The following is a 21429-nucleotide window of genomic DNA, read 5'->3' as shown; positions in this document are numbered from 1 at the left end:
GAGATAGGCTTTGCCTAGCTTTAGGCCCCGGATTTTAAACAATATCCATTTAGGAACCAAATTGTGGCTTCTTTATATTTAATTTTGTCGAAGAGAACAATTACACAAAGTGCAACATGCGAGAAGAGGTTTCATTTTCGCTTACATTATTTTTTATTGAAGTGACTAATCTTTTGAGGTTACGTCACGGAAATATATTTCAAATGAAAAGGTGCAATTGGATGCATCCCTAAAAAAAAATAAAAATATAGAGATAAAATTACGGCTATTCGTCAATCAGACAGCAATCCTACATAAAAACAAGTAGGTTATCTGACAAATAGAATAAAAGGTTAACTTTAAGCATAACCCGCGCTGATATCAACTTTCTAAGTTCTGAGTAAAATTCAACATACATGTAGGACTCTGAAACGTAAAATATACGAAAGTTTTTTTTTTTTTACGTACGATACACGGAGAGTGCCATTTCCTAAATACATACGGGTCCACAAACTATTATAATGTAAGGGTAAATGAGGATCTCATTAGAGGAACAAAGTAAAGATGCATGCTGAAGGAAGAATAATTTCCACACAGAGAACATCAAAAAGGACGATCTCTCAATTAGTATGCAACTGTAACTAATACACCCATAGACATTAACACTAGTTAATGCTTTATATACTGACATTGAAACAAATATACTGCTCATATAAAATTTGTCATTACTTTCCCGGGAAAAAGAATACGTTTCCACAATTAAAGTCTACGCTTCCGGAAATAAATACCTTACTTTTCCGAGAAAATAGTACAATTCCGGTATGTTCAGGCAAAAGTAGTAATATCTTTTAAAGTCAAATCCTAAGGAAAGGATGCACACAAGAGCTAACTGTACACATTCTGGTATGTTGTGTGGTTGAGTTGCTGTCTCTTTTACGTCTTTATCACATCTTCTCTTCGTATATGTACGCGACTTTGATATCGTCATGCATGGACACAATACTTCACTACATTTCCATTTTCGTATTTTGACATGATTAATATACAAATAAGAAGATGTGGTATAATTGACAAATTCGAGTAATTATACTACATAACATAGGTGATGTCATGATCACAAAACTTCCAATAATTTTGACATTGATCATTAGTTATATTTTACTATTTTGTAAATTTGAGTTATTGACAAACAATCGCAGGTCTTTATTTGTAGCACGTTCCTTCGTTCACGTTTCCGCAAAAAGAAAAAGAGTTTTCTTCTCGGACTTTAACAGCCCTTTCCCGCAATTATTTTCAAGATAATTTCATATAGCACATTATGAAATCCCGACCAATGAAATTTATTTGAATATTAAACGTGGCCTACGAGAGCACCTAGATTAAACTTGGGAAGTTAGAATAGCCAATTATTTTTTTTTATCTAGTAATTACCGCTAAAATATGCATTACCGCTAAAATATGCCTTACACAATTATATGACAGAAACATTTTATCCGACGTGCTTTACAATGTTTAAGTTACCTTTTGGTCTTAAAAACGTTTTTGAAAGCCGCAAATATAAAAATAAGGTTTTTTTTTAAATATTCCTTTTGGGCCAGGGCCGACCGTGCGAGGGCTTAATAGCCAGTCCAGTTCGTCAAATGTTCATTTCTTGCAAGAATTATTTTACATGCGGACATAACGATAATCCCTTCGTAAACCCACTTCAAATTTCTTTGTCGTTTGCTGCTTTTACACAAATAACACACATTTTTAACCAGTGACCGGTATTACAATTTTACACAGATTTAAAAGTTCATTGAGCTGTTACTTTAATTACAAGTTTTAGCAAGACGAGTTCATTGAGCTGTTACTTTAATTACAAGTTTTAGCAAGACGAAACTGTTTACTAAATGAATTCAACAAATGTCAAGCTCATCTAGATCAATTTTATTATTTAACAAAAAAATGTTTTTAATTACAAGCTATTTTAAATGTCGGTATAAATGTTAATGTTTTTTTCTTGCCAAAAATATAATATGCATCTATTAAAACTTATTGTCTATTGATTAAAAAAACATCTTTCCCTTCTAGGTTTGTAATGAGCACAATTACGACCTTCTTATTATCTTTCCGGTTTTAATTTTTTCGCAGATATATTTAAAAGACCATACCTTACTTACATGCCACGAGTTTTCATATTAGTAAGCAATATTGAAAACGAATAATTTGATATAAAGAGCTATTTTATTTTTAACAGATTAACACTTTGTACTTTTTAAATCGTGCATCAATATTTAAAAATTTATTATATATCTATTGTTCATTCGTTTATCTTAATTGTGAAGCATGTTTATTTTTTTTATTAAAAAGTCTCACCGCTTGTATAACATTATACATTCCAATATACATATAAAACATTACGTATAACATAAATATTGGAAAACATATATAAAACTAACCACCAGTAAAATATCTTAAATCGATAACGCTCGGAGCGGATTAATGATAGATACACGAGGATGCTGTTCTGCTTGAGTGATTTACCTTACAAAAAGGCGGACACTTTAAAGTTTAAAAGGACTTAACATCAGTTTGATTCCGTTTAACGGGGGCGTGGCTAATTAGTTTGACGCAGTTTAACCACATCTCAAATTAACTTGAATGACCGCAAGGGAAACTATTTGACTGGTATTAAAATGATTTGATATGGATTGAAATGCATTAAAAATAATTTTTAATTTTTGTCAATCTTTATTCAATTTTCATTAATCATTTTTAAATGCCGTTAATGCGTTTTTGTCCGTTCAAGTTAAATTCGAGTTACTAGTGGATGTGTGAACAAAACAAACAGACATAATAGGTAAAAATGTCAAAAATAGGGGTACATCAGTCAACATTGTGTTATAATCTTAATCACTATAAAAACAAACAAATATGTAACAAAGAAACACAAAAAGGCAGATGTACAAAGCACATTAGCAAAAATGAAAGACAAGAATACAAAAATTTACCATAGCACAATAACACAATGACGGCATGTATAAGTTCAGAGCCACGTCATATGTAACAAAGAAACACATAAAGGCATATAGACAAATGACATTAGCAAAAATGAAAGATATGTGTTATAAAACAGATTTAACAGATGTAATATGATACCAAATTAGACAACTCTCCACCAGAGACCAAATAACGTAGACGTTGCCTATTCTACCCTTTACACAAGTAGTCCCATTATAGATCCAAAACACAAGTTGAAAACATATCAAAATGAAGATACGATCCATGAACAATTATTGGTCCCATAAAAAATCTTAAAGAGTTATTGTTGTGTTTTGTAATCACAACTTTGGAATGTTTGGATATTGCACTAAAAAATCAAAATCAGCACTTTAAACATTGCATGCCTCTGAAGCGCTCTTTGATTTTACTTTAATTTGGAACGCTCAAAACAGAATATATGAAAGCCAAAGATGTATAAAAACCAGAACAGTTGAAGAGATATTTGACTTAACTGGACAAACAAATAATGGCCAAATTCATTCAAGGTCAACTTTACCTGAGGAAGTTAAAACCTTAGTTTCTTCATGATTTCAAAATGTTTCATGGGCCAATTTTATGAAGATTTGTACTTGTTAAATACATCACTTCACCTGCATTCCTTTCAAGTTATGAACACTTGTGATTATAAGTCCTGGGGTTCCAAATATATTTCTGTCGTTGACGAGATCATGCTTTTGTCGGTCTGTTAACCATGTTTAGTGTTTAACCTAAATCCGTAGGATTTGCTCTGATTGATTGTAAGTATGAGAAAACAATTTTATCTATAAGTTGAAAGTAAGCTTTGAATTAGTTTTTAATTACAGAGGGCACTCTAAGATCGATATTAAAGGTCTTTTGGCTTTTTATTGGTTGTGTTGTGTGTGCAGTACAAACCTGACAAGTAAGATTTCCCAATCTACTGGTTTTCATTTGTGAATTGTGTTTGCATATTTCACCAGTGCCTCCAGGTTGAAAGGATGTTGCATGACAAAACACTTTGAAGTCCCATCGCATTCTGTATGTGCCTGTCCCAAGCCAAGAGACTGTAGTCCGTCCATACTCAAGTGGTTAACATTTGTCGCTGTCTGCAATGTTTGCTCTATAACTTTGTTATCACTTTGACCGTTTAGCCTTTTTGATTTGAGCACAACTGGCGAGTTTATTTCAGACGACATTTATATCATCCTTTAAAAGATTTTTTTAAATTGTGTTTGCCATGGCGTTGTCAGTTTATTTAGTTAGTTAGTTGTTAAGAGTTTTAAATGCGCATCTGGTATCTTCCAGGTCTGTTATAACATAGTGGAGAATATGTTTTCAGATAACTCCTTAAGGTCAAACTAAAAAAGTCAGTTGTAATTGCTAGCCGCTTTTAAATGTTTACAGTAAAGTCTAATCAATGAAAAACATATTAAAAGGTTACAAGAGAGTTTAAAAAACGCAACTTAAACAATGAAAAATAAAACTGAAACACAAAGAACACATGGACAGAAAATATAACTTAGAATGCATATTACCCTTACTTCTACAATGTGTATATTTCAAATATTTAGCATTTATATCAACAAATTTATCTACATTAATACAAATGCCTGATTCATTCGAACTTTATGACAACTATTTACAAATAGAGGTCAAGATGCAACGATGCGGTGGTAAAATTACGTGTTCGAGTAGAAACTGATTATTATCAAAGTTGACATGTACACTAACCTTTTTAAAATTGTTTGCCGAACCTGTTTATATAAAAATGGAAAATAACATTTTCACAAAACGTTATGCCTTTATGAGTTTAAAGAAGATATTATATCATATATTAGAGAATTGAATGGGGATTGTGTCAAAGAGACAATAATCTGACCAAAAAAAAAAAGAAAAAAAACTTCAACAACGAGAGTCGGGGTTAAGCTGGCCCCTAATCAATAATGGAACTAGCTCAACGAAATGGACGCCACACAAACTTCGAAACATACAAATTAACCATAATAAAAAAATATAAAAAAACAGATTATCAAGAGGCTAATTAGAGGCTCCTTACTTAGACCTTGCCCAAAATGCAATAGGGTTAAACATGTTTTGTCAGATCTCAACTAAGGTATGTTAGGAAATTTCTTTAAAAAGTTTACTTACATTTGTTAACAAAAAAAAAAAGATTTATTTTATGTTCATATGTGCACTTTATCTGTACGAGAATCATTTTATTATATACTAGCAATATGTATTTGTACACAGTATACATGGTATAGTAAATGAACAAATACTGACATTTCAGTTTTGAATAGGAATTAATATTTTAAACGCATACCATATCTTGACAATGAAAACTTTTCGGATTGAATATCCAGATAAACGGTTTTGTTTCGGATACAAGAATAATAAAGCTATACACAGTTTTAATTTTCATAGAAAGTAGGAATTAAACGTGTGTAAAAATATAAATTTAAATATTTGAGTAAGAATAATAGTGTAAATGGTCCATTTAATATAACTTGGAGCTCCTGTTTTGTGGAATCGCGTTTCGTTAAATTGATTTCTGTTTGCTAAATTACTTCAAGTGACAAATGTCTAATGCATGATTAAGTCGAAGTCACATTAAGCAATTATAGCTTGATTTAAAAATAAAATGCCCCAGACATCATTAAAGACACATGCATGTGTATGTGTTGCAACAAACAAGGTAACATGTACTCTCATCTGAAAGGATAACAGTTGGTATATATGGCTTTTCTAAAGTGAATACACTATTAAGGCGTCTTAGCATTTTTGAAGTATCATCACCCTTTTTTGTCTTAATATTATATATCTATGTTATAGATGTGTACTGACTGTGGTAATGATGAGTTCAATATTACATGCTTTAAATACATTTAGATATAAGTTACATTTATTTGCTAATTTATATTTTAAAACGTAATAAAAGTACGTATCAGAAATAAGATTAGATGAATATAGTGTAACATGTTCGCAATCAATATTCTTATTAAATAAAACATGAAGAAAAAACAAATACCGCGTTAATTGTTGGACAACAGACAAATCTTTTAAATAAGCTTTATTTCACATGTTTAAATAATGCAATATGTGCAGTGGTTTGACTGTTTTTTTTATCCGTATGTCTATGTAAATACCAGGTCTAAAATTGTTTGAATGACCTATTTTATCGATGTAGAATTAGTTTAAAAACGACTGGATTAAATTGAACGATTTTTTTTATCAATCGTCTTCAGTTATTCAAAAATTATTTCATAAATGGTTTATACGGTATGGGTGATACATTTAAAAAGTGGTAACTAGTGTCAACATACAGTGTTATTCCGGAAGCAGGAAGCAATTAAATACTAACATGTGTTGAATATCAAATTTCTAATATTCTTTTCATTTCAATCATTTTCTTTGAATTATTATAATTGGTTGAATGATGGATATTTAAAAAAAAACAATGTTTACTATAAATAAATTTCACTCAATGATGACGGTATCAAATTAAAGGAAACTTAGACACAACCAAAACAAACATTATTATATTAAAGAATAATGATAGTTCTATTTTTGGTATTTATACCGGATTTCTGTAAGCAAGCTGCAATGTTTTCGATTGTTGCATATGTTTTTTTTTATTATTCATTCTAGTTCTTCGAATTTATACCGGATTGTTGTTTGTATAAATACTCTGGTATTAATCATATTGTCTACTCTTAGATAAGATGCTTTTTTTTTGTTTATAGTCAGTTTCAGATACTCAATTGCTAGGAGATATTCTACTAACCACATTAAAAAGGTAAGGAGACGGTCATTCATTTGTTAGACAAGTTTGTGTTGAACTTACATATTTTACTCTTTCATGCATAGACCATGAACGTTTTCTACCATAAGAAAAGATATATTCTCTCATATACTGCAAAAAAAATTCAAACAACACGTAACAAATTCCATGCGTCCAAAGCGCGTATATACCTTCATCAGAAACTTTCAAAGCCGAATATTTGAAAGCTAAGATACATGTAAGAACCGAATCAGTCGAAGAGCTATATGACTAAAAAGGACATACAAATAGACAAATCCATTTAAGGTTAACTTTGTCTGATCGATTTGAAACCTTAGTTTCTTTACAATTCAAAAAATTATAAACGTACACATTTTAGAAAGGTTTGTTGTTAATCATATCAGTAATTCGGTACTGACTACAAAGCTGATGATACCGTAGGGGACTGTACAAACTATACATAAAATGTTAAGCCTTTTCAACCATTATTTTACAATCCAAATAGAGCTGGCGTCATATTTTGAGACCTTTTAAATTTGTATTTTTGTATTTTTATAAACTAACCTAATTTAGACGATTCAATGCAAAACAATCAACAACGACTAATTTTCAGATTGTTAATACAGGATATGACAATGGTTTTACCTTTATATGTTTCTTTTAAACTTGATTGAATGAGCTCTTTCATGACTGGATCACTTAAAAAAAAGATCATACGATCATATTCCCTATCAAAATTCAGTTGATATGTTTGACACCCATTCATTAGACCAACGAATAGCTGAGTATATATGATTTAGTATGGAACATTTAGTATGTAGTATACATTCATAACCGTTTTCCATGTAATTATCTTACAATTTACTTATATTTCTGTAAGTCTTAGCTAACTGGAATTTTCCAAAATCGATTGGTTATTTTCGTTTATCAACATGCGCTTTGCTAGTTCTCGTTCGGTCATTATTCAAGTATGACGTCAATTGTATTTGACGTCCTCTAATTATGTTTTTTTTTGTATCATGCAAGAAGAGCAACCATATTTGATAGCCTTACACAGATATAACACATATGTGCAGGTATTTAATTCAACAAGTTTGCATAACTACCGACACGGGCATAACGTACATGTTGGGTAATATACACATAGCTAAAAGGGTCCAAGGGAATGTACAAAAACGGAATATTAACAATTAGATATCGATAAATTGTATCATTCGTGTATTGGTTTGTATAGAGCTTCACGTGTGAAAATCATATATCCAATTCTAGAGATGGACATTTTAGCTGCCAATAGTATATTTATTAAAAGTAAGTTCGCATGTGTGAATTTTCGCAGAAATGTAAAGGAATTTTTGATTATTTTAAACAAACATATTATCAAAGTAACGACAGTTTTACCAAATTGATCAAGTAAATGGAGTTAAGACCGACCCTTACTGAGTTTGACAATTAATTAAGATTAATAACAATAACTATCCAGGAACACGTCTTATATATGTTAGGCACATATGGTGACAATAGGAATGCCTACAAACTATCAATAAGCTTATTGTTCATGTTCTCAAGGAGGAAATAACCAGCTTTAATCAGCTTTATGTACATACGAAGATGTGGTATGTTTGCCAATAAAACACATAGACAGTTAGTAACTAAAGGTCACCGTACGACCTTCAACAATGAACAAACCCCTAGCATCATATCTAATTATAATTTGACCCGAATCGACAAATATAAAACAGTTCAGACGAGAACACTAACGGCTTGATTTATTATGAACAGTTAACATGGTTAAGGAGGCAGTTCAAGTATAAAAAAGTGTTATTTGTACTGGAAAATGTTTTTTTTTCACAGCTTGTGGAAATATATACTCAGTTAAGGCTTGATGTGTTTTTCACGTAAAAAATGTAAACATTTATTTATTTAGATAAGTCTTATTTTGACACCTTCTTATATACTATTTCCAATTGAAAACTCTGATTTTACAATCAAATGTTTCAAGTGATGTCCATTTCTGTGCCATATATTATAAATGTTACAAAACTGGACGATGGGGTAACTGATTGTCGTGATGTGGATATTTCGCTTCTCTTTAAACATATTTAAACTAATTTCTGTCAATATTAGAATTCCTAAGAATACTTAAATTCGAAAAAAATACATTGGAGTTGTTCAAATTTTCTAATTATGGGTACATACTTTATGTCTCACTTTGTCTGTCTGAGTGTGTCAATCAGTCAAACAATCTAAAAGATATAGATGGCATTTTACATATTTGTAGAAGTTCATAATTATATAATATTTTTAAAAAATTGACAAATTAGTTTTGGATCAAACTTAGTTGTTACAAAATCGCTAAAATCAAATTAACAAATTATAGGACAGGACGCAGGTAAATTTCAGCAAAGATGTGCATGATTCGTAGATAGACATATGCTATTTCCATCAAATATATATATATATTATTAGTTACATAGTGTGCTAGTGACCTAACACGGTATATATGGGGTCAGTAAATTCCATATGGGGTGAAAGCGAAGCTCGAATCCCTATATGGAATTTACTGACCCCATATATACCGTATTACGTCACTAGTACACTATGTAACGAATTTATCTTACCGACTATCTTAACGTGTGAAATTTAAACTAGTGACCTATCAAAATGAGCAAGTCTTCATACCGTTAGCATTAAGAAACTACTTCCATTGATTCTACAAAAACAGATGCCAACAATAACATCTTGTTAAGTTTAAATGTGTTTTATAAATGTATTTCAATCTTCATCATCAATTTCTTCGTCTGTTGAAACCTTTAAGATTTTTTCTCAGTACCGTTTTGTTTTTATAAAGGGACGTAACACCACTACTAACCGTGTATGAAATAAGCCCCGCCTCCCTACTAACCAAATATGGAATATACACGGTCTCCACGCGGACGCTTTTAACCAATCATATTCCTAGAAATGAATAGGAGGTAAGATAAATATATATATCATATATGATTTGGGGTCTTCACAGGCTCATATTCCTTGTCAGTGTTTTACATCTCCTGAGCCGTCAGCCGAATGGTGATTTAGGGCGCCGACAAGGAATATGATCCAATATCCTCTGTGAAGCCCGAATAACAATTATATTAAACTGGAGTGTCCTGATTTCAACATTATATACCATTCTGGTCATCATTTTTGTTCTCAGTATATATGGGCTCATATATCCTGTCAAGGCATTCAATTAAATTGCATGATTATCTCAGATATTTCCTTCCAATATAATATATGTGTAAATTCTTATTTTGTATTTATTAATTTTGTCTTCGTATAATTGTATTTTATTTCAATTAAAATTAATAATGTTGTTGTGGGGTATGTTGTAGACTTAACAATCGATAATGTTTGAATCAATTGTAATAATTGAATCTGCGAAACGGTTTACACCTCTACTATGCTACTGTCTGATTACCCAGGCTTCCGACAGCTTAAAAGTGCTTATCGAGGGAAGCTCTTTAGTTGCATGGAACTTAATCAGGTCTAAAAAGTATTTGAATGATCGCAAGGAACCTTTCGGACAGTGTGATAAAAATTCGAGAATCTTTTTTTTATCAAGCGTCTTTAGTTATCTTTAAACTGTTATATATATAGTTAATACTACTTTTGGCGATCTAAATTATGGTTACTAGTTTCGCATACACATACAGTGTTATTCAGGAAGTTAAAACATATTCAAATGAGTTTAACTATTTCAGTATTTAATTTCATTTTCATGTTAACCCTCTGCCTTTAAATCTGTTTATTTGTTTGCATGAAGGGTATTTAAACGACGTAAATAAATAGTGTTTACAATGAATGCATTGTACTCTATCATAGCGGTATCAAATATAACGGAAACTTAGACACAACCAAAACAATAATAACATTTTAGATTGATGGCAGTTCTATTTTAGTATGTATTACGGATCTGTGTAGAAAACCGGTCATTGTTTTCTTTGGTTTTATACAGGGGGTTTTGGTATTATTTCTACGTATTTATACCAGACGAATACTAGTATAAGTAGTAGAAACGAACGTTAAATACTCTGGTGTCAACCATGTTGTCATTTCGTCGGATGTATTTTTTTATTATTATATTATTTATAGTCAGTTAGTAGACACTCAATTTCTAGGAGTTCTTCTAGATTAAAGTTAAGGAAAAGACGTTGACGTTTCGTTTTGTAATGTAATGATTCACATTATTCCAACTGGTTTCATTCCTCCACTAAAATAGTCATAAAAAACACATGAAGGCAGATTTATAACACAATCTTCGTAAACGCTTTGTATGTCTAGCATTCATGTAAAAAGGGTACAATTTTTTTTTTCTATAACATTTTCAAAATGATTTTATAAGGAAACAATGTATTTGGAATATTGCCGCTGTAAGCATGCAAATCAAACGAAGTAATACCTTAATTAATTTTTTTTATTATTATCATGTTAACGATGAACCTTTATCCATTTCAAAAAGTGTTCCTCAGCAACTCATTTCTGTAAGAAAAAAAATGTTGATTTTTAAAGTCGTCAAACGCGATGGCAGGTCGGTGATATTGTAATACTCCAATTAAAATATTTTGTTTAATCCGCAACACTTCTAGTAAAACGGGGAATCATGATGACATTAAACTCATCCTTAAACTGATTTTTTTAAAAAGGTATCTATATTTCAGTTGAATTATATCTGAAATTTTCTATGCCGTAATGCTGCTAATGAATCAATGCTTTATAAGTTAACTGAATGATGTGAGTTTTATTCTATGTAGATTTAGACTAATTCCATCGATTGATTACAAAACAGAATAACTTTACTAAGAATGGAAAATACTGTCAAAAGGACAAACAAATGCACAGGTGGAAACAGACTTTTGATAATAGGAATACTTGTGTTTATATCTACCACAATGATAATGACAGGTTTATTTATCAGTTTAAAAATAAAAAGTGACGAGAAAGGTAAGTTATAAGATACAATAGTTCAGATTGAATAGTTCAACTCATTTCACGTAGAATACTAGGATTAAACCATTATGTTCACATAGTATTCAATGGATGACTCTCTATGAGAAAAATAAAGATATATCGAGCAAAACAGTGTGTACAAACCTGCTTATAGTGCATGAGACCCGGAGAGGACTTAATCACACTCACATATTACAACTTGCTGTATTCTCCCGAAATCATACGGTGTCTAGCGAATACTGAGTATATTGATAGGATCTCTTTGTTGAATTTAGCGAATGTTGAGCTTGCATATAAAATATTCGATTCAGTCTAGAACATCAATAGTTAACGTTATCAAACATTAATATACGAGTGTCACGGTCATGGACATGAACACAAGATTAGTTAAACGCTACCGTAGCTCAATATTGGTTGCTGAACGCCACGTGGCTTTACATTATTTGTCTTTATGCAGAAGATTTGTTGTGCATAAATGCCATATATTATTAATCTATAAAGGCCAACTTATGCTTGCACATTGATATTGTTCCCTTACAGACGTGTATCTCTAATAAAACTATACTATGAAGAATAAAAAAATGAATTGATGATTTTGACAAATCTAAACCTGTGCATTTCAGTTATGAAAACATGAATGATTAAGTCGTTTGTAAAAAAAAGTATAGACCATTTAAATCATTGAAATTCAGTTACATGTTCAACAAGACCTATTCATTTGAATTTGTAGGAAAAAGACATCAAAGAAATACATTAAAAACACAGAAAAATTGTAATGTGACCAATGTCTGCCAAAACAGTACACATACATATACAATATCTGTACATTGTCGGAAAATAAAATAATTATTTGTATGAGCTTTAAAAAAGGACATGAGGACTTTTCTCATGTTTTGTAGCGAGTACAAATAAATTTTATATTTTCCGACAATGTACATATATTGTTTTTATCCTGACATTTACACCCATCACTTTAAACTTTAGTTGCTAAAATCTAAATCATTGTCTCTAATTTTTCAAAGAAATCGAGATAGTTTAAATGCAGACCGCGAAGAGGACCCAAAAAAAACTGTTACGCAAAAAAGAAATAACCACATTACCGCTTGCTCAATAGGAATCGGCGTAACAGGAGACTTTATTTGAACAAGTACAAATAAAGCAACAATTTATTTGTGTACCTGTTATTTGTACAATAGTTGGCTGATTGCAGGATAAAACCAACGATTAGGGAAGACGTAACGCAGCATATTTTTCTTAAGATATCCAGAAAGCACACGAACGTTCTTGTCTTTGCAAGTCAAATATGTTGGTGCTTTTTAAAATGTGTTGTATAAAAACTAAGGAAAATGGTAATATATGATATATGAATAAGAAACAATATAGGGTAAATTTGTAAATATATTACTGTCTTGCAAACATTATGACTAACGTCTAGCTGCATACAATACATGTTTTGTAGTGGAACAATGTTCTCTGCCATGCACAAATGGTGGGACTTGCAAAGTGTGCGGAAATGCATATGTATGTGATTGTCCATCAAACAGCCTTGGAAGCCTATGCCAATGTAAGTATTTAGTATTTAATAGTGGATAATATGTTTATGACGACGTGTGAAAGATATTGTGGGGGCCCCGGTGACCGAGTGGTCTGATTAGTCGAGCTATTTCATCACTAACCTGTAAACACCGAGGTTGTGAATTCAAATCCCGCACGTGGCAGATAAAGTCGACTCGAATCTTATATGATTAGGAGTGGCAGTTTTCATACTGAAAGTCGGTTTTTTTCCCGAGCATTCAGGTTTTTATATTTAATAAAATTTGACCCAAAAAAAGCACACTAGCGGTAAAAGTGGCGTATTAAATGATAGTATGAACAATATTACTCTTGAATCTGTTATATTGGAAGATAAAAACAAATAGATAGTAACTCACTGCATGTTATTACGATGAGTTTATTTACATTGTCACTAACTTACAAGAAATTAGATGGATTTAGTAAGATAAAATGTATACAACGACAACAGATCATTGCCACATACACGTATTATTGCAAGCTTTAAGTAGATACACCATCGTACAACAACTGAAAATAAGTTATGAAGGATCTTATACAATTTTCAGATAGTACAATATCAGCATTTTCAGATTTGGAAAATAAATATTGAAAACATTGATTATAAGTCGCAAAATAAATTGAAAAAAAATCTCAGATTAGATAAATACATCCTTAGTAACTCATATAACCAAAATTAATCGGTTTTGTATTACGGAGAAGTAAACTTGAAATTATACAGAAACTAAGGTTTCAACTCCCTCAAGCAAAGTTGGCCTTAGATGGACTTGGCTATTTTAAAGGCCCTTTTTAGTTTATACATTCTTTGCTTTCAAATATTCGGCTTTAAGCGTTCAAGAATAGCCCTCCGAAAGCATGAAATTTATAGTGTGTAGTTTTCATTTGTTAACAAATTTGTTCAATGTTCCGATTGTTCTTTTGTTTTCCTCTTATAGATTATGTGTTTTCGTCGGTTTAAGTTTATAAGCCCGATTTATGAATTTGAACAGCGGTAAACTACTGCTGCCTTTATTCAGTTCCATGTCAAGAGACTTTTATTCAGTGGTTGTCATTGTTCAATCATAAACTGAAGGCGACAGTAATTTATCTATGCATCTAACTCGATTACAATAACATACATTTTTTTAAATCTTTTAGAATCAAATTTTACATTGATATCATTATGCAGGCTGTTGAAGTAAAATTTTGAATAATAAGTCCCAATTATGAATTATATATTGTATTGTTTATTGTATGATTGGTCTTGATATTATGGATTTGATTTGTTTTTGGTTAAGGCTCTACGATGGCAAATATTTTAAACATCCTTGTCCTTTGTCTTTGTGGATCGCTGTCTCACATGCAACTATACTACATTTCCTTATATTTGGTTTCTGGATTGGTAAAAACTTATTTTTGTAAAATGAAGGCACTAAAGTTGTATTATCCTAGCCTGACTTGCAAATACCGTGAAACATGTCAATATGTCCTACATGTGTCTCAGCATAGCAAAAACAAATTCAGCATATTAAACTGTAAAGAGTGTATTTATTTTTAAATCAATTCAATCAAAATTACAATTGATTGACCTAATTTTATATAAAAATTGAAAGCTTTGTTTTAAAATATGTGCATTTAATTCAAGTGCAAGTTACAATATCATTAATGGGGAAATGTCGTTCGTGTATTACATTAGAACACTGGCATAACGTTTAAGTAAAAGAGTGTATAAATTACAAAACAGTCAAAATGTAATGTAGCTAGTCAAAACGTATATATGCTCATCCATCTGTACTCAGCACTACTCATTGGTTCTGAGTAATGTCATACTTGTTGGTTTTGAGAGAAACAAACATTCAAAGGAAATATCCATTATAAACATCACACTTCTCGTTTCTAACTCTTTTAATATAGATAATTTCCGATTGTAAGAGGATGACTTACAATGTACATCTAATAACATATGACCGTTATGTCCTCGACCGTTTATTATTTGATATATATTCATTTTAAGGTAAAGATGTTCACTTCTCACCAAAAGGACAAGTGCATACGTAACGAAGAAATCGTTCTTTGAAAATACATTGTAATCTATATATGGTTTGAATGTCAGTGTTATCTAAATGTAATGGACGCATGTGAAGTAAACTAATTACCAATAGTAATTTAGAAAGCACTCTCCCATTTTTCCGTGCATAAGATACTTTGCGGTCGGTCAATGTTAAATGCACCATTATTCACTATTAATATTATTTCTGCCAATAAATATCTGCAATACTAATACTTAGATGTTAACATTTAGAGATGTACTATATTGATATATTATTTATTATACAGATACATGTGATATTGGATGGTCTTTGTACGAGACAACATGCTTCAACATCAGTACACTCTCACTCAGTTGGAACCTTGCTAAGGTACAGTGCAATGCACTCAAGTAAAAATAATATACCCATTTCTGCACCATGTCGTATACTAAATACATGCAAGTATTCTCTGCAATTTGAACCTGTCTTCTTTGAATTATCTATTCATTTTATCAGTTGTATATAGAATACCATATATAAGTAATTCAGTTTTGATGAATATGTTATACATATTCCAAAATGGCAATGTATTTAACATGTTCAACATGTTTAACCAATTGAAATAAAATAGATTGTGCATAAATTAAAACACAACAATCAAAATGAGAACAGATTTCCTTGAAGTCCCTGTTAGTGTTGACATATGCAAAGCATTTGTTTACCACGTGGAATGTTTACCACATAATATGAAGTATTGAAATAACCTCAAATATTGTGTCACAATCAGAGCTGCCGCAAATTTTTCTACAACGAATCACCATGATGCTACATTGTGTGTATGACTTATTTATTTGTTTAGTTAAAGATAAAAGTGATTTGTTTTAAAAATTAGATAAACAAATCAAATTCAAAATACATGATGTTTATCCCTTGCTAAAGATTTACAATTTGAATATAGTTCATAACCTTCGACAAATTGTTATAAATGTGCTCCAGATCTGCAAAATTCATTAAACCGATAGATTATCATAACATCTGCGTATAAAGCAGGCTTAATATTTGGTATGCAAGAAGCACGTTTCTTCTCAAAATCAACTTTTGTGAATATTTAATGTAAATAACAAACATGACAAACACATAAAACGGTCCTTTAAATTGTCTGAAAATAAGAATATGGTGTAATTCTTGTTATTCTTGCTGTTTTTCCGACACTATTATATTTTTTTTACTAATTATTTTACAATACAATGTACTTACTGCAAATGATACATACATATCAAATATGTGTTCACTAGTTATTGCTGGTTTCGCTTCGTTCGGTTCAACCCACCATTTTTTTTTAAAATGTCCTGTACCAAGTCAGGAAAATGGCAATTGTTATCTTATAGTTCATTTCTGTGTAAGTTGCATTGTCGTTTAGTTTTTTGTTGCATTTTAGTGTTTTTGTTGTTTCGTTGTTTTCCTCTAATAATTGACGTGTTTCCCTCAGTTTTAGTTTGTAACCCGGATTTGTTTTCTCTCAATCGATTTGTGACTTTCGAACAACGGTATACTACTGTTGTCTTTATTTGTGTGTTTGTCTGTACTCACTTGTTGAAGTTTCATAAGTGGATTTACACATAGATACTGTCTTAGTTTTCTTGAGTATTGGTATATCAAATGAATATTTATTAAAACAAATTCAAATCAGAGGAGTCATATTTCATGTCCCCTAGCAATAGTTGAATAACAAGGAGACGTGTTACCACATTCGTATTAATCTAATTCAACAAAAAGTTTCTTTTGAACTATTCGGCGCTTTTGTTGTAATGTAAAACGAAGAATATGACACAGAATTTCATTTGGTTTTCAGGATTCTTGTCGATCCATGGATGGGAGGCTTGCTGAACAGATAACAGAGGGAAAACATGCATTTATTCAACAGCTTGATGTTGAGATACATGGGACAGGTATGGGGATAAAAATATAAGAACTGACTAATACAGTCCTCAATGGAAACAACTGCATGACGAATTCTGACTACCAATCATGCAATTCATAGATGACAGGATACTTTGTGATGAAGTTATGTTATGAAACTTTTATTTCATCTACATATGACCATTCTTACATTCAAAAGTTAATCTTGATTTAATTGCTCTTTTAAACTTCTCTGTCATTTAACAATCAAACAATCGGCAATTTCATAATACAATTCATCTGATTTTGGGTGGGGCATACATTGAATTAGGTTCAATGTTGTGGAATAAACATGTCAATAGATATTTACAATGTACAATGAAAACAACCAGTATTCAATATTCTAATTGTAGCTAATTTAATTAAAAGCATTATCAATATATGTATTTTCCCGTCACATTTTTATAACTTTTCGAGATATATTAGATTCAAACCAGATAAAGTAATCACATGGATAACTAGACAAAAAAAAATATCTTTGAGTTCGAACCCAAATTTGTATGTGTTTTCATCTTTCGTGGAGACTTGTTTGATTGACAATCATTTTTAATATGAACCGTTCATAAAAGACTTAACAATATTATGAATATATTCTAAAATCTTATTCAGTCTTTCTGTCAGTTTTCAAACTAAGGCACTGCAGTACATTCAAGTCATTTAATTTCGCATTCAGATATATTGATGATGTTCTTTCCATTAACAATCCAAACATTTCTGATTGGGTTCAATTAGTATATCCCTCAGAACTAGAAAGTGAAGAAAACACAGACACGGCTTCCTCCGCCTCATTTTAGACTTATACCTCGAATTTGACAAACACCATGTACACAGTCATCTCAGTACAAGAATCTATGACAAACGAGACGATTTTGATTTTGAAATTATCAATGTCCCCCATCTCAGTAGCAATATACCAACTTCATCTGCATATAGGATATACATGTCGGTTTTCAAGAGCCTTCAGCTCCAACTCAGACTTTGTAAAACGTCACCAGTGTCTGAGCAGAAAGTTGATGAACCAGGGGTATGTCAAACGTCTGCTAATTTTTATAAAAAAAGTTCATCGGATGGTACCAAGACCTTGTTGATAAATATCCTGTATCAACTTCACAAATAATACACGATGGTCTTGAAGTATAAATTCTGGTTACTGACGTTGTTTTCTTTTAATAACGTGTCATATTAATCCTTTTTTGTCTCTATGAATATAACTGTTTAGTCTGTTTTTGGTGATATCCATTTGACGTAGCTCTGTTATTATACATCCAGTCATTGTGTTATTGTTCTATGGTAAAAAAGAAAACTGTTTTCGCGTCTTTCATTTTTGCTAATGTGCTATGTCTGTATGCTTTTCGTGTTTCTTTGTTACATGACGTGGCTCTGTACCTATACATCCCGTCATTGTGTTACTATCTTTTTTGTATTCTCATCTTTCATTTTTGCTAATGTGCTTTGTGTATATACCTTTTTGTACTTTTTTGTTACATATTTGTTTGTTTTCATAGTGATAAAGATTATAACACATTGTTTACTGCTTTACCCCTATTTTTGACATTTTTACCTTTTATGTCTGTTTTGTTTTGTTCAAACATTGTTGTAAATATAATGGAATTTCATGCAACTGTCATACAAGTGAGAGGTTTAGCTAGCTATAAAACAAGGTTTAAGCCACCATTTTCTACTTAAGAACATGCCTGTACCAAGTCAGAAATATAACAGTTGTTATTCATTCACATGATGGATTTGAGCTTTTGGTTTTGCTATTAGATTAGTGTCTTTCAATTAAGATTTTTTCAGTTAAAGTTCAAACTGTTCAATATTGTTTATATCCTGTGCACGAAAAAAACAACACTGAGTTGTTTGAAAAGCTACTTAACACTACTTGATATTTAACAACAAACAATATTAATATAACATTGACCATTAACAAAACCGAATGTTTTAGTTTCATACCTGTCAGATATGGTGCAGATCTAAATGACTGTTTCAGAGTGCAATTCATTAACTATTGAGTGTAAGCTTATTGAAACACGATTCGTATAATGGTATGGACGATTTTTTAAAAAGTAATTTAAAATGATTATTAGATGTATTGCCATCAGGAAATAACAAATCAAAAGACATAGAAGTATAATATTTCAAGAAGAAGAATTTATTATAGTTTAAGTTCACACTTTTAGCAATAGACTGGTTGTGGTTGGGAGGAACAGACATGGATAGTGAAGGAAATTGGATCTGGAACGATAGTAAAAAAACATTGAATTTAACCTTTTGGAGACCTGGTGAACCCAACGACGCAGGCAGTGAAGATTGTTTGGCTACTCATACTGGCGTTTGGAATGACATTCCTTGCACAGCTGAAAAACAATTTGTTTGTGAAAAATCGTAAGTATTAAAACTTTTGTCGTTGAAGTTCCTTTTCAATTCAACTTAATTACTTCATTGTGATTACGGCAATTAATTATCATTAATACACTTTGTTGTTTAATTCAACTTACGTTTTGTTTTTTCTTTGAATGCATACATACAATGTATTTTTCATAATGCTTGAATTCATATACATTTTGAATTGACTATAAACGAAGTAACACCTTGCATTCGTCAGGTCTGAAGCATGTCAGTTCCCAATCATTGTCTACTGTGCCGATTTTAGCGGACAAACAGACCATCATCAGTGGTATCGATCAATTCACGTGATATAATTTTGAAAGAAAAAAATCCTTTTGAATGTTGTGCGTCGTATACGCTTTTCTGTATTAAGCTTAATCTGGTACACTATTAACTCGAATTTATAAAGCAAGGAATGTACCCAACAAACGTTATGAGATATATGACCAAAGGAATAGTCAATGTATTTTTAAATTTGTATTTATTATACCAGCTGCAATCGTATCTGCATGTCATGAACAGCTGTTTCTAACAAGAATATATTTTTTGCAGAATTGCTACTTGACAGGAACACATCAACCAGGACAACGAATGTTTGCATGTTTACATCATAACTTTGAACAAGTGGATTGTTTGTTTTCGTGTTGTTGTTTTTCGTCTTTACATAAAGTTGTTTTTCAAATAAAAACCAATCACGACACGACACGAACAGTATACGCCATATTAATTCCCTATTTTTTTCTCACATTCATTCTATGTTAAAAACTGATCGGATATTAGGGTTCTTTATGCTCTTTTTTTCCTTACTGGACCGTCACTGATGAGTCTCTTTAAGAAGAAATGCCCGTTTGGCGTACACAATTTGAATCCTTGTATTTATAAGTTTGTTTACATCCAGAACTAGATCTAATTAAAGGCTGTTAATGTCGTTATTATAAAAAATAAGAAAAACGAACACCTACTTATAAATGAATATGAATTTATATCCTAGAATGTTTTTAATGTTTGGGTCCAAATGTTGTCTTCGGAAAAGAACGGGTACGTACTTTACAAATATCATACATACATTACCATGATTACGTCTTTATAAATATAAGTTTCGTGTGTAACGTTCTATGGTGGAATGAATTAGATAATCAAACAGTTACCTTTTCATCTCTATTTTTAAAGTATTTTACTTACACATCTTTGTTTACATATGTATCGACAATTAAAACAATGTTATTTATAGTTATTTTTAAATCAAGGGAGTAGGTTTTCTGATATCACGCGAAGACAAACGTTTGCAATAAATAATCAGATAAGTAATAAAACACACAGTCACATTTTCGAATCAAACAATTTGGATTCAGTATTAAGCCAAAAATAGATAAAGGTTATTTTTAACTTACCTGAAATACACTCTGCATTGCATATTTCGGTTTATGGAGGGATAATGTCGTAATTAAAAAAAAGATGTGTGTCCTATAAATGGCATCAACATATTATTATAACAGTCGAATTTAATCAATCATTTTTTTTCTTTTTGAACATTGATTTTCTGAACAAATATAGCTATATGTTGTTTTTAATTTTGTAGTAAGATTAAACGTCTGTAGCGGACGTTTATTTTTATATGTTCCCCTTATAATGCCACTATTGTAAACATTACAATCATTAACTATTTAATACAGCTGACCTACAATTTTAGACCCTTTTATGTAATTTGAAAATTCAGTATATACTATAGTAAGCCTTAGTTGTCGTAATTTG

The 21429-nt window shown here is 31.0% G+C and overlaps 1 protein-coding gene across 1 annotated transcript; it reads left to right on the top strand.

Moving 5' to 3' along the window:
* Positions 1-6651: 6651 nt before the first annotated feature.
* Positions 6652-20377, top strand: LOC127716220 (CD209 antigen-like protein C). Its single transcript, XM_052222332.1, has 7 exons — positions 6652-6778; positions 11554-11743; positions 13209-13313; positions 15638-15720; positions 17183-17279; positions 19470-19674; positions 20230-20377. The coding sequence occupies exons 2-7, from the start codon at positions 11605-11607 to the stop codon at positions 20240-20242; spliced, it is 642 nt and encodes a 213-aa protein (XP_052078292.1). The 5' UTR covers positions 6652-6778; positions 11554-11604; the 3' UTR covers positions 20243-20377.
* Positions 20378-21429: the final 1052 nt, after the last annotated feature.

This window comes from Mytilus californianus, unplaced genomic scaffold (genome assembly GCF_021869535.1).
Source record: "Mytilus californianus isolate M0D057914Y unplaced genomic scaffold, xbMytCali1.0.p SCAF_9, whole genome shotgun sequence".
Lineage (NCBI taxonomy): Eukaryota > Metazoa > Mollusca > Bivalvia > Mytilida > Mytilidae > Mytilus > Mytilus californianus.
This window is presented reverse-complemented; position numbering and strand designations above follow the sequence as displayed.

What these genes read in the sequence shown, in the direction of transcription:
- LOC127716220 (XM_052222332.1), top strand. Translation starts at nt 11,605, where the DNA reads ATGGAAAATACTGTCAAAAGGACAAACAAATGCACAGGTGGAAACAGA. An exon ending in AATAAAAAGTGACGAGAAAG is followed by an intron (nt 11,744 to 13,208) that starts GTAAGTTATAAG and finishes CATGTTTTGTAG; the next exon opens with TGGAACAATGTTCTCTGCCA. An exon ending in TGTTGAGATACATGGGACAG is followed by an intron (nt 17,280 to 19,469) that starts GTATGGGGATAA and finishes TCACACTTTTAG; the next exon opens with CAATAGACTGGTTGTGGTTG.